General features: G+C 40.8%; 1 protein-coding gene across 3 annotated transcripts in view; it reads left to right on the top strand.

The window, feature by feature from the left end:
• The window catches only part of RCAN3 (RCAN family member 3), a 34,299-nt gene extending 22,230 nt beyond the window's left edge, over nucleotides 1-12,069 (top strand). For all 3 annotated transcript variants that reach the window (XM_004025178.5, XM_004025179.5, XM_004025177.5), the window contains exons 3-5: nucleotides 6,274-6,447; nucleotides 8,134-8,305; nucleotides 10,147-12,069. In XM_004025178.5, the coding sequence (XP_004025227.1) occupies nucleotides 6,274-6,447; nucleotides 8,134-8,305; nucleotides 10,147-10,331 (531 nt within the window). In that variant the 3' untranslated portion in view covers nucleotides 10,332-12,069. The remainder of the gene's footprint in view (nucleotides 1-6,273; nucleotides 6,448-8,133; nucleotides 8,306-10,146) is intronic.
• Nucleotides 12,070-13,742: the final 1,673 nt, after the last annotated feature.

The following is a 13,742-nucleotide window of genomic DNA, read 5'->3' as shown; positions in this document are numbered from 1 at the left end:
TCCCGTCCTCCCACTCTTTAATGTTTAATAGAAGTGGTGGGCTCCTCATTTTTTTTCAGTCCAAAGCAAAGGGGTGTGGCAAAATCATGTTCCCAGTTTGTTCTTCAGTGAAACAGCTAAACCTTGCCTTCTCCAAGTTGGGATAGGGCAACAGAGTGGATCCATGGTGGATCCAGAAAGGTCAGGAAATACACACTTGGCTGCCATCCTCATCTGTTGCTCCTTGAAAATGACCTTCCCATATGGCCTTTTCCACTTTTCTCCTTTACTGATGCCTATTATCCAGCTGTCAAGCACTCTTTCTTAAGTTCCCAAGAAGGTTGATGGTTACATGTTGTTCTTAGCTATTTTAGGTACAAGGTATGTGCTGTCATTTTGATGACTGACTAACTGCACAGGTGATCTTAGCATATGAAGGCAGCTTCTGGTCTGTATTTTGTGGAAAACCTACTTACATCATAGGAAAAAGCCTCAGGCATTGTTTTTTAGGCTGCATTATTTGTGTTATGCCTGTAGACGTTGTGCTGCCAGAGGGGGATACTAAGCGACTACAGAAAAAGTTAAGTGGTTAATGATGATTTTTATTTTAATGGAATCCCCATTATCTTTTCTCAAATAAATATGCGGCCATCACCCAACAGGATGATGTTAATTTTATATCATTAGAGAATTCAGAAATTTCTAAAAGTGAGCTATTTCTGAAATAATTCTAAGGAGAAAAATAGTCATTTGGTTTTTGAATGAACAGCTGCAGATCCTTCCTGTTTAACGCAAGTCATTTTCAGTCCATTTTCATAGATTATGTCCTTCCCCTGCCGTCTGCAATCTTCTAAATCCCTTTCGTGCTAATGCCGGGTTATCAGGGGCAGCCTCAGGAATCTACATGGGGATGTATGTGGACTCACAGAAGGGCAAAGCTACCAGCTGAGGGCTCGTAACCATTTTTCGCAAATAGGAAACTGATGGTTTTGCCTCCAAGTTAATTCTTCATGCTTCTAAAGCACCTCACAGCTAGAATTCACGTATTTCATAACCATATTTATGCTACTTCAAGGGGAAAATGGGTGTGGAGGAGAGAGAAAGAACACAAAACTCACTAAAAGCTTGCTAATCGGTTCTTGCATGGCTTCATTTTTGTATAATTCTTTTTTTTAAGAGAGAGAGACAGGGTCTCACTCTGTTGCCCAGGCTGGAGTACAGTGGTGAGATTGTGGCTCACTGCAGCCTTGAACTCCTGGGTTCAAGCAATCTTCCCACCTTAGCCACCCGAGTAGATAAGACTACAAGCGTATGCCACCATGCCTGGCTAATTATTTAATTTGTTTGTAGAGATGGGGTCTTGCAGTGTTGTCCAGGCTGGTCTCAAGTTCCTGGCATCCCACAGTGCTGGGATGAATGAGCCACTGTGCCTGGCCATTTTGTTATAATTCTTAATCCTATCACAGGTATTGGATTTTGGAAGAGAGAGAGAGAGAGAGCCGTATAACCCATTGCTGTCATCTGCATGTTACATTCAGTTACAGTGTATTTCTGGAATTTGAAAAAAAAAATTATCTTGAAGGGAAATGGAAAGAAGGATATGATTATCAAGTAGCTGTTTGCAAGATAGCTTCTGTCATACGATGCGTTGGTACTAGGAAAAATTCATTGTTGTGGAGGGCTAGGGACAATACATGAGCCTTTTCCCTTGGGCAAGGAAAATGTTTAATGTACAGAATTACAAAGTACTAATATTTTATAAGCTATTCTTTCTTAATTAGTTCTTCCTTAATTTCCATTGTGTTCAATGTTAATATTTCTTAACTATCTCACATAGGAATTTTAATATTTTCTTAATGTTTAAAATACATTTAAAATAAGCTAATACCAAGAACCAAATGGGATGTGATTTTGCAAAATCTCAATTCTAATTCTCTTTAAAAGCGACAAAGCTAGCCACTTTGAAATGGATGCTAAAGAAACTTTGAAATGTATCCAGAAGCAATAATAATTATCAGCATTTAATATACTTACATATTCACCTTCCCTTTTAAGAACTGATATGCTACTTTAAAATCCTTACCATATCTATATAATATTTTGTTTTTTTATATATATTACTTTTTTTTGAGACAGTCTTGCTCTGTTACTCAGGATGGAGTGCAGTGGCGTAATTTTGGCTCACTGCAACCTCCGCCTCCCAGGCTCAAGCAATTCTCATGTCTCAGCCTCCAGAGTAACTAGGACTACAGGTGTGTAATTTTGCATTTTTAGTAGAGATGGGGTTTCACCGCATTGGCCAGGCTGGTCTCAAAGTTGATCCGCCTGCCTCTGCCTCCCAAAGTGTTGAGAATTCAGGCGTGAGCTACCGCGCATGGCTTTCTGTATTACTTTAATATATGGAAACACGATAGTAAATAAGAGTAGGATTAATCTTAAAACTGCCCCCTGCTGGAAGCAGCTTGCAGTCCACTGAAAAGCCAGACTGAGTAGAAGGTCTGACATAATATATTTTTTTGAATGAATTGATTAAAAATACATAGTTTTTAGGATAAATGATGTTTCCTCAATAATGAAGGATATTTGAACACTGGAAGAATAAATATTGGAGCACAAATTATTTTATATTTTATCTAGTTGGAGAAATGTTGCAAAGTGGCAGGTAAATGTTCAAATTGAGAGAAGTTAATAAATGAGGGAGTGTATAATTTGCACTTCAGGATCAACAGATCATTGAAAGATCTTTACATAGGCCAAGCAAGAACAAAGCTAATTTATAGGTTCCTTTTATTGTGTTACCATTGCCAAGCCTAAGGAATATTTCTAAAGGTATTGAGAAGTTTCTTAGATCCATTTTATTGCATTTCATTTATTGAACTATTGCCTAAATATGTTTTCTGTAAAGAAAATTTAATGTTGCTTTTCTTCTAGTGATTGAAATTAGGCTTTTCATTATCCCAATTCATTAATAAATGGGAAAATAATTTTTTTCTCAGCCTCATGAACGACTCAAATATTGCTCTCTTTCTTTTTCTCTAGTCCATCTCAAAATACTCAGGAGATATACATGTACTGCAAATTATATAAAATAATTTGTGCTCAGATATTCTTCCAATGCTTTTCACCCCAAAATGCAATTTTTGTGGAATTACATAGTCCCAGTATGAATGTTGAGAAAAAGGTCTGATTGTTTTGCCTTTGTGAAAGAGAAACTGTGGCTATAGGGAGTTAGGCATCTTTAAAGAAGTTGCCAAACATACATTAGCATCTTTCATGGGAATTTCATTCAGGGGAGGAAAATAGAGAAAGAGAAAAAATAGTTGGAAAAAAAGCAAAAAAAAAAAAAAAAAAGAAAAAGGAAATGAACACAGAAAATCTGAGACAAACAGATAAAATAAGATGGTAGACATCCCAAAATATCAGTAATCAACAATGGACTAGTTCCTCTAGTGAAAAGACAGTGAGTGTCAAACTGTGTTTATTTACATACAGGCACACACATGCATTATACACACATGTATTCTTTTTATGAGGCATATCTAAAAAGGATACAGAAAGGTTAGAAGTAAAGGCTGAAAATTGATTTCCATGCAATACATAATCAAAAGAAAGCTACACCAGCTATATTAATGCCAGACAAAATAGACTTTAAGACAAAGGGCATTCCTTTATCTGGGAGACGAAGAGGGTCACTACCTAATGATTAAAAGTTCCATTCACCAGGAAGAGAAAAAAATCATAAGCTTGTATGCACATGATAACTTAGCCTTAAAATGTAGGAAGCGAAAGTGACCAAATTGTACAGAAAAATAACACATCCATCTAATAGTGGGAGAATCTAATAGATCTTTCCTGATAATAGTTAAAACAGACCCCCAAAAAATAAGGATATAGAACTTGTAAAGCACAGGAGCTGGATATACTGAACATGTTTATAATACTGTACCAAACAGCTGCACAAACACACTCTTTGTAAGCACATGTAGATTTATGAAATTTGATGACACTGAACCAAAAGCAAGCCTAAAACTGTCAAAGGATTACTATCACTGTGGATAGCCTACTCCAATCAGAGGGAAAATGAGTTAGACATTAAAAAGATAAAAAAACTCCCATCTATTTGCAATTTGAGAAACATACATCTAAATAATTCATGAGACAGGGAGAGATCATAAGGGAAATTAGAGAGTATTTAGAATCAACTGGCGCAGTTGCTCACGTCTTTAATCCCAGCACTTTGGGAGGCTCAGGCAGAAGGATGCTTGAGCCCAGGAGTTCCAGACCAGCCTGGGCAAGACATTGAGACTCTATCTGTACAAAAATAAAATAAAATTAGCCAGGTGTGGCCAGGCATGGTGGCTCATGCCTGTAATCCCAGCATTTTGGGAGGGCAAGGTAGGAAGATTGCCTGAGCTCAGGAGTTTGAGACCAGCCTGCGCAACATAGCGAGACCTCATCTCATTTAAAAAAAAAAAAAAAAAGAAAAAAAAAGAAAAAAAGCCAGTTGTGGTGGTGCCTGCTACTCAGGAGGCTGAAGTAGGGGCGGGTGGCTTGAGCCCAGGAGTTTGAGGCTGCAGTGAACTCTGATCACACCACTGCACTCCAGCCTGGGTGACAGAGAGACTCTGTCTCTCTTTTTTTTTTTTTTTTTTTTTTAGGACAGAGTCTCGTTCTGTCACCCAGGCTGGAGTGCAGTGGCAGGATCTTGGCTCACTGCAACCTCCGATTCCCAGGTTCAAGCAATTCTCCCACCTCAGCCTCCCGAGTAGCTGGGATTACAGGCGCCCACCACCATGCCCGGCTAATTTTTATATTTTTAGTAGGGACAGGGTTTCACCATGTTGGCCATGCTGGTCTTGAACTCCTGACCTCAAGTGATCCACCTACCTCAGCCTCCCAAAGTGCCGGGATTACAGGCTTGAGCCACTGTGCCCTGCCTTCTATTTTAAAAAATAAATAATAAAACATATCAAAACTGTTCAGGTGCTGGGTGTGGTAGCATGTGCCTCTACTGCCAGCTATTTGGGAGGCTGAGGCAGGAGGATCACTTGAGCCCAACTTAGGCAATATAGCAAGACCCCATCTCAAAAAAAAAACAACAAAATTAAATGAACTGGTGGAGAACAGCTGAAACAGTACTTAGAAATGGATGTCTTGCTGGGTGTAGTGGCTCATACCTATAATCCCAGCACTTTGGGAGGTCAAGGGGGGTAGAGACCTTGGGGAGGTCAAGGGAGTTTGAGACCAGCTTGGGCAATGTGGCAAAACCCCATCTCTACTAAAAATACAAAAAATTAGCTGGATGTGGTGGCAGGTGCCTATAGTCCCAGCTACCCAAGAAGCCGAGGCAGGAGGATTGCCTGAACCCTAGAGGTCGAGGCTGCAGTGAGCCAAGATTGTACCACTGCACCTCATTCTGGGCAACAGAGTGAGACTCTATCTCCAAAAAAAAAGACAGTCACACACAACAGCAAGGGAGAACCTCAGGAGCAAGATCTAAGCAAAAAAAGCAAGTTGTGGAAGAATACCTATAACATGATAACATTTTTAGAGATACAAATAGATGTTGTAAACTCTAAAGAAAAACAAGGGAATGATAAAATTCCAGAAATGACAACTTTGAAGGAGGAAAGGAAGGTGACAGAGGGAAAAACCAACCTTGTCACACCGGGGACATCAGAACAATAGCAGTGTTCTAGAACTGGGCATGTTTGTATCATTCTCTTATATCTTGCATTCATTTTATAACCTTTGAATGTGGACAATATTTAATAAAGTTAATTACGTTTAAAATAAGTGCACGACCCAGCTTGGTGGCTCACGCCTGTAATCCCAGCACTTTGGGAGGCCCAGGTGGACAGATCACTTGAGGTCAGGAGTTCAAGACCAGCCTAGCCAACATGGTGAAACCCATCTCTACTAAAAATGTAAAAATTAGCCAGGCATAGTGGCCGGCCCCTATAATCCCAGCTACTTTGGAGGCTGAGGCAGGAAAATCACTTGAATCCAAGAGGTGGAGGTTGCAGTGAGCTGAGATCACACCACTGCACTCCAGCCTGGATAACAGAATGAGACTCCATCTCAAAAAAATACATAAAGTAAGTGTAATTGCTAAATTACAGGATACCTGTTCTTGTATATGTGCAAGAAAAGTATACTTTTTTTGGAGAAAAGGTTAACTTATAATGAGTTCTTAATTAGATTTCATGATTTAAATTGCCCCTTCTGTTAAAGGTTTTTCTTTTTTTTTTTTTTTCCTCCCCTTCCCTTTGCCTTGCTGCTCCTTAATTGTAGGAAAGATTTGAAGCACTCTTCACCATCTATGATGACCAGGTTACTTTTCAGCTGTTTAAAAGCTTTAGAAGAGTCAGAATAAATTTCAGCAAACCTGAAGCGGCAGCAAGAGCGCGAATAGAACTCCACGAAACAGACTTCAATGGGCAGAAGCTAAAGCTATATTTTGCACAGGTACTTCACAGTGCAGAGAACACTGTTCTCTAAACTTGTTTTTCTCCATCCAAAAATATTTTTATTTCACCGTTTTCTATATTATTGTAGCAGAGGTGTGTAGAGTGAACCATCTCAATCAGCAAATAATACAAAAATATTTTCCCTTTATTTTATAGATACATAATTTCGTGTATTTATTAAGCACATTTACCTCCTAACTTTGTTTTGCTGAGACTAGTAGTTGAAGGAGTTGATTTTTCTGGCAGCTTTGCTCAACTGGGACTCTGCGTGGGTTACGCCCTGACACCCTAGTGTTCGGAAACTAACTTCTCTCCTGTGCATCTAGAATGGTATACATGAAATAAGACATGAAATCCTTGGGAAAACTGAGAAAGTGGTCTCTTAAATCATTTCCATAATTCATATGAGGAACCAGGGAGGTCACGGAACTGTACAAAAGGGCTGTCTTCGACTTTGAAATTGCAGAGGACCCTGTAGGGTACCAAAAATTGGCTACGCTTAGTATATTCTAATCCTGCATTGGTGTGACTCTGAGAAACCAATTTCTTCTGAGAAGAGTGGGCAAAATCAGGAGATTACTCGTGTATTAAAGGCACTGTTTTATTTTCAAAAAAGCATTTTTTTCAGTCTCCCTTACAAATTAAAAAAAAAAAGGTTTGTTTTCTTGCCTTCCACGTAAAAACCTAAATGAAAGAGATGTCTTGACGTTTCTTGGTAGAGTCTCTTGAGATGGAGTACAAATAAGTCCATATAACCTAATGTCTTCTAAGATTGGAATTTAGTAGTTACTGTCGTTCATTTCTCTCTTCATCCATTTATTTATTTATTATTTTTATTTTTTTATTTTTTGAGATGGAGTCTCACTCTGTCACCCAGGCTGGAGTGCAGTGATGCAATCTCAGCTCACCACAACCTCCGCTTCCCAGGTTCAAATGATTCTCCTGCCTCCGCCTCCCAAGTAGCTGGGACTACAGGCATGTGCCACCACACCCGGCTAATTTTTGTATTTTTAGTAGAGATAGAGTTTCACCATGTTGGCCAGGCTGATCTCAAACTCCTGACCTCAGGTGATCCACCTGCCTCGGCCTCCCAAAGTGCTGGGATTACAGGTGTGAGCCACCACACCTGGCCCATCCATTTATTTTTTATACAGTTAATATTCATGAAGCACCTACTATGTGTGGCCATGTGCTGTACACTGAGTGGCCAGTGGTGAGCCAAACAGACCCAGTCCCACCCTTTTGGAGATTATAGACTGTTTATAAGAAATAGGCCAGGCACGGTGGCTCACACCTGTAATCCCAGCACTTTGGGAGGCCAAGGTGGGCGGATCATGAAGTCAGGAGATCAAGACCATCCTGGCTAACACAGTGCAACCCCATCTCTACTAAAAATATAAAAACAAAATTAGTCGGGCGTGGTGACATGCACCTGTAGTCCCAGCTACTCGGGAGGCTGAGGCAGGAGAATGGCGTGAACCTGGGGGGTGGAGTTTGCAGTGAGCTGAGATTGGACCACTGCACTCCAGCCTGGGCGACAAAGTGAGACTCCGTCTCAAAAAAAAAAAAAAAAGAAAGAAATGTTTAATTTTCTACAAAAAGATGGAACAGTCAACATAAAGGTGAAAATGAAGAAAACATAGCCCGGTTTGCAAACTGGCTTTGAGCATCTCGCTCCCTGCAGGTGCAGATGTCCGGCGAAGTGCGGGACAAGTCCTATCTCCTGCCGCCCCAGCCTGTCAAGCAGTTCCTCATCTCCCCTCCAGCCTCTCCCCCGGTGGGGTGGAAGCAGAGCGAAGATGCGATGCCTGTTATAAATTATGATTTACTCTGTGCTGTTTCCAAATTGGGACCAGGTAATAAACTTCTATTTTTCCTCTTTTCTTCCCCAAGAAACTTTTGTATTGAAGATCGTATTCAGCAATGTGCATTGTGGCAGTATGATTAGAGCAGAGGATAAAGTCAAACACACCTGGGTTCACATTCCAGCTGTGGCATCTGCTTGCTCTGTGATCTTGAACAAGTTACTTAGCCTCCATTTTCTGAGCTTCTGCTTTTCCATCTATAAAGCAGGGAGAATCATATGCACCATTCAGTGTGGTTATAAGTACTAAATGAGGGCCAGGTGTGGTGGCCCACACCTGTAATCCTAGCACTTTGGGAGGCTAGGGTGGGCGGATTGCTTGAGGTCAGGAGTTCGAGACCAACCTGGCCAACATGGTGAAACCCTGTCTCTACTAAAATACAAAAAATTAGCTAGGCATGGTGGCATACGCCTATAGTCCCAGCTACTTGGGAGGCTGAGGCAGGAGAATTGCTTGAACCCGAGAGGCGGAGGATGCAGTGAGCCGAGATCGTACCACTGTACTCCAGCCTAGGCAATGAAGCAAGACTCTGTCTCCAAAAAAGTAAAAATAAAAAATTAAGTATTAAATGATGTATAGATAATACTCAATAAATGTAACTGTAATTTTTACTACTACAGATTTTGCTAGTACTTGATAGGCAGTTAGTGAATATTAGGTGCCTTCTCTCCCCAGCCCCACCAAGTATCAGACAAACAACAACTACTTTGAATATATTACAAGGAATTGGTGGTGATATCATCTCACTCCTTCAATATTTTTGTCATTTCTTTTTCATTTCCTTTTTCCTTCTCTTTACTTTGTCTACCTCTCTTCCTTTTAAAATCATATAAGAAACCGATGTGATGCTGGTTCAGACAGTTGTCCACCCAAGACAGAGTTATGTCTCTTGTAGGGGAATAAAAGAGGCATTTTGAGGAAGAAGTGATTCAGTGCTGTTTTTAGACGTTAGAGCTGTGTCTTAGATATCTAAGTTCCTATAATCCAGGGAGTGCCTATGCTGCCTGGATCCTCACAAGTATCTCCCAAACTGAAACCATTATGAAGTCAGAGTCACTTGGCTGGGTGCGGTGGCTCACACCTGTAATCCCAGCACTTTGGGAGGCCAAAACAGGCAGATCACCTGGGGTCAGGAGTTCGAGACCAGCCTGGCCAACATGATAAAACCCCGTCTCTACTAAAAATACAAAAACAAATTAGCCGGGCGTGGTAGCGGGCGCCTGTAGTCCCAGCTACTAGGGAGGCTGAGGCAGGAGAATGGCGTGAACCTGGGAGGCGGAGCTTGCAGTGAGCCGAGGTCGCACCACTGCACTCCAGCCTGGGCGACAGAGCAAGACTCCATCTCAAAAAAAAGAAAAAAAAAAACCATCTTGACTAAAAATACAAAAATTAGCTGGGTGTGGTGGCACACACCTGTAGTCCCAACTACTCGGGAGGCTAAGGCAGGAGAATAGCTTGAACCCGGGAGGCAGAAGTTGGAGTGAGCCGAGATCGTGCCACTGCACTCCAGCCTGGCCGACAGAGCAAGACTCCATCTCAAATAAATAAATTAATTAATTAAACAGATTAACTCATATTATTCATAAAACAATAATTAGCATTTGCATTTTAACTCGCAAGACCTCGGTACTGAAACAACATTTTATACGAGCCTTAAAGTATCAAATCTTTAACACCAAAACAAGATAAAATACTCTGACCTAGTATTTAAAGATTTAAAAAACAAGAATCACCCATTAAAGTAGGAGTAGAACAAAAAGTTGCAAGGGACAAAAGAGTTCTTTTTGCTGGAAGTGATGCTTTTGTCATGGTTATTTTGTTTGCCTCTGCAGGAGAGAAATATGAACTTCACGCGGGAACAGAGTCGACACCCAGCGTGGTGGTTCATGTCTGTGAAAGTGAAACTGAAGAGGAAGAAGAGACAAAAAACCCCAAACAGAAAATTGCCCAGACAAGGCGCCCCGACCCTCCGACCGCAGCGTTGAATGAGCCCCAGACCTTTGATTGCGCGCTGTGAGGCCCTTGGTTGTGGTGTGAGACGGCTGCCCTGGTGGGCTCCGGCCATGGCGCTCTGTGCCTGCGGCCGATGCGTTGCTGCGAACAGCATAGGTGAGACTGCAGAGTGAGGTATAGGTCTTCTCACCACGCCTGTACTGCAGACACGGTCGTGCAGAGTAGCAGCTGATTTGACCTGTCCCAGATTTTAAGTGATATTCCAAAAGGGACTTTACATTAAAGGAGAAGCCCCCAAGATGTGGCCACCCTTAACCATTTTTAAATAGTAACAAATTAGGAAAACAGCTTCCCTCCCCTCCAGCCATGTAAGTCCTCCTGATTCTGTATCACATGAGACACCAAAAACTGGAAATGTAGTCACACCCAGTACAGTACCATTTTTATGAATTTAAATATAGTCTTATAATTTTAATTGTTTGTGGGTATTTTTCTACTGGTATAAATAGCTTCTAATTAATAGATCGATCAAAGGTTGTTAGTCAGTATACATGAAATTTTTTGCAGGAAAAGAAACCAGAAATACAGAATAATTCATAGAAATCATGGTTCTCAGTATTTGTTCAATTAGCTTTGGGGAAGAAATGCCAAATCCACTTTGAGGATGAGTCTTACGACACAGATCCACCCACATGTTGCTCTTATCTGGAATTTGGGACAAAGCAATGCACAGGCCCTCATTCCTGATGTGGCGCCCTCCAGACATGGCTGCCCAGGAAGGACGGCCACTTTAGAAGTGGGACGTATCACCAGTAAGCTTGAATGATTAGGATCGCAGGTGGCTACTGCATTCTGCCGTTCGTGACCGTGTTGTAGCCTGTAGACCACCCAGCTACCTTCATTCACCAGTTTTTATCCTTCACCTTTTCCAGTATCGTGTTAACCACTAGTTCTTGAGTTTTTTGGCTATGATGTGTACGTTTATGTATGTCATTCATAGACTTTCAACTAGAAAAGGTAATGATAAGGTTTTCTGAAGACCATTTGTAAATTGTCCATTTAACCATTTTTCAGCTTGCTTTGAAACAAAAGTCACACCTACTATTTTTCTATGAATTAGGGAATGAGGGGGAGATCATTCAGTTTTACTTTTTTTGTTGTTGAAATTTTGTATCCGGATTGCAGTTGGCACTTTTCCTAAAACAGAATTGTTTCCCACTTAGGTGTCAGAATGTACATTTGAACTTCCCTAAGAAGCAGCAGGATCTTTTTAACTCTCTTTGGTCTGTTTAGACTTTGAAGTCCCTTCTGTAGAAAAGTCTCATAACTGAGAAGGCTCTGTTTTGGGCCGGGTGGGTCTGCTGGCCTCCACTCACTGTGCTGTTTCCTTTGAGTGGCACACTTGGGAAGCGCCGGGGCATGTGAAGGAGCTGCAAACATGAGAACTAATGAACCAAGGCGGCTGCCACCAGGAAGGAACAGAACGCAGGCATTCAACCATGACGTCTGCACAGTGTTAGTAACATGTCATTGTGGTTTCGTTCTCACTGTGGTAAAATTTATTTCTGAGCACTTAAACTGTGTTGCATACCCCTAATTTTTTTTTTCTGTATCTTCCTTGCCCTCAAATACTCTGAGGTGATAAACTGTTCCATTTGTAGCCAATTACCACTGCTAGGCCTCAATGTAAATTCAGTTGAAATTTGCAATTCTATCAGCAATTTAATGTATTGAATTCAGATCATCATTTGTCATTTTAACCGACAACTACTCAATAAATTTACTCTGCAGTTCTGAACTCAGCATTGTGCCCATTTTTTATTGCAAGATGGACCCTGTATGTCAGGAGACATGTATTATCAACAATTGGGAATTTTTTGAATTTCCTTTTAGGTAATATTGATTCACTGTAATTTTCTAAGTGATCAAAACCCATGAGACTTTGTTATTTGGCTTGGCTTTCATTCTCTGCCTGCCCATTAAGGAATATTCTATTCCTAACACATAAAACATTTTACAGTCAAGCAGTGCAAATTACAGTGCTTTTCTATTTTTTTTTTTGGAGAGCCTTGAATAAATTGAAGAAAACTTTAAACCAAAATTAGAGACGAGTCATTTAAGCTTTTCTGAATGGAAAGTATTAATATTTTCATTTTTCTAGTATAATAAAATGAATTTTTTTAAAAAAGCTACTAAGTACCCATCAACTTTTTCATATTGTGAAATGAACCAGGATCTTAACAGGTACTATCATCTCTGTCCTTTTTTTGGCTGTTTAATATCTAGTTCATGTAACAAATTTACAAGAGATAAGTCTCATGGTTTTTTTTTTCTTTTAATAGGCTTTTCTGTAATTTTTTTGAAATTGAGTTATTACTTGGATTTAACCCTGATAGGCCAGGTGTGGTGGCTCACACCATAATCCCAGCACTTTGGGAGGCCAAGGTGGGTGGATTCACCTGAGGTCAGGAGTTCAAGACCAGCCTGACCAACATGGTGAAATCCCATCTCTACTTAAAAAATACAAAATTAGCCTGGCATGGTGGCACATGCCTGTAATCCCAGCTACTTGGGAGGCTGAGGCAGGAGAATTTCCTGAACCGGGAGACGGAGGTTGCGGTGAGCCGAGATCACGCCATTGCACTCCAGCCTGGGCAACAAGAGCGAAACTCCGTCTCAAAAAAAAAGATTTAACCCTGATTGATAGTATAGTAGCCATGTTTTCTTTAGAAATCATAACCTCTTCATGGGAATCAAACTATGTTGAAAATTGTGAGGAAAGATAATGGTGCTTTGTGTTGGGGAAAGAAACATTTGTGAAGGATTAGAAAACCGTAACACTTAACAAGGATAGTCACAGAACCCACGCTGCACTGGCTCTTAGGTTCTAGATTTTTGTAGCACACCCACCTGATGAAACCAAAGACAAATCCATGTAAAAAGTGTTCTAGTGAGCATCTCTGAGGTTTAAGGTACTAAGAGGCAGAAGTGGATAGGAACAGTTCCATTGCCTTCGAGAACTAAAACTCAGCTGGAAAGCAAATTAGTCTTTTCACGTTCTGCTTCTTCAAAATGTTATACTCAAAAACATACCAGTAATTAAGAGCCAAAGCAAAGCTTCAAGGAACTTTTAAGTTCAACATAAAGGTTTAAATATTTTTTATTTTTTATTTTTATTTATTTATTTATTTATTTTGAGACAAAGTCTCACTCTGTCGCCCATGCTGGAGTGCAGCTGCGTGATCTCGGCTCACTGCAAGCTCCGCCTCCCGGGTTCACGCCATTCTCCTGCCTCAGCCTCCCAAGTAGCTGGGACTACGGGCGCCCACTCCCACGCCCGGCTAATTTTTTTTTTTTTTTTAAGTAGAGACGGGGTTTCACCACATTAGCCAGGATGGTCTCGATCTCCTGACCTAGTGATCCGCCTGCCTTGGCCTCCCAAAGTGCTGGGATTAACCAGGCGTGAGCCACCGTG

Source organism: Gorilla gorilla, chromosome 1 (genome assembly GCF_029281585.2).
Source record: "Gorilla gorilla gorilla isolate KB3781 chromosome 1, NHGRI_mGorGor1-v2.1_pri, whole genome shotgun sequence".
Classification (NCBI taxonomy): domain Eukaryota; kingdom Metazoa; phylum Chordata; class Mammalia; order Primates; family Hominidae; genus Gorilla; species Gorilla gorilla.
The sequence above is the reverse complement of the archived record's forward strand: the minus strand, read 5'-3'. Positions and strand labels throughout refer to the sequence as shown.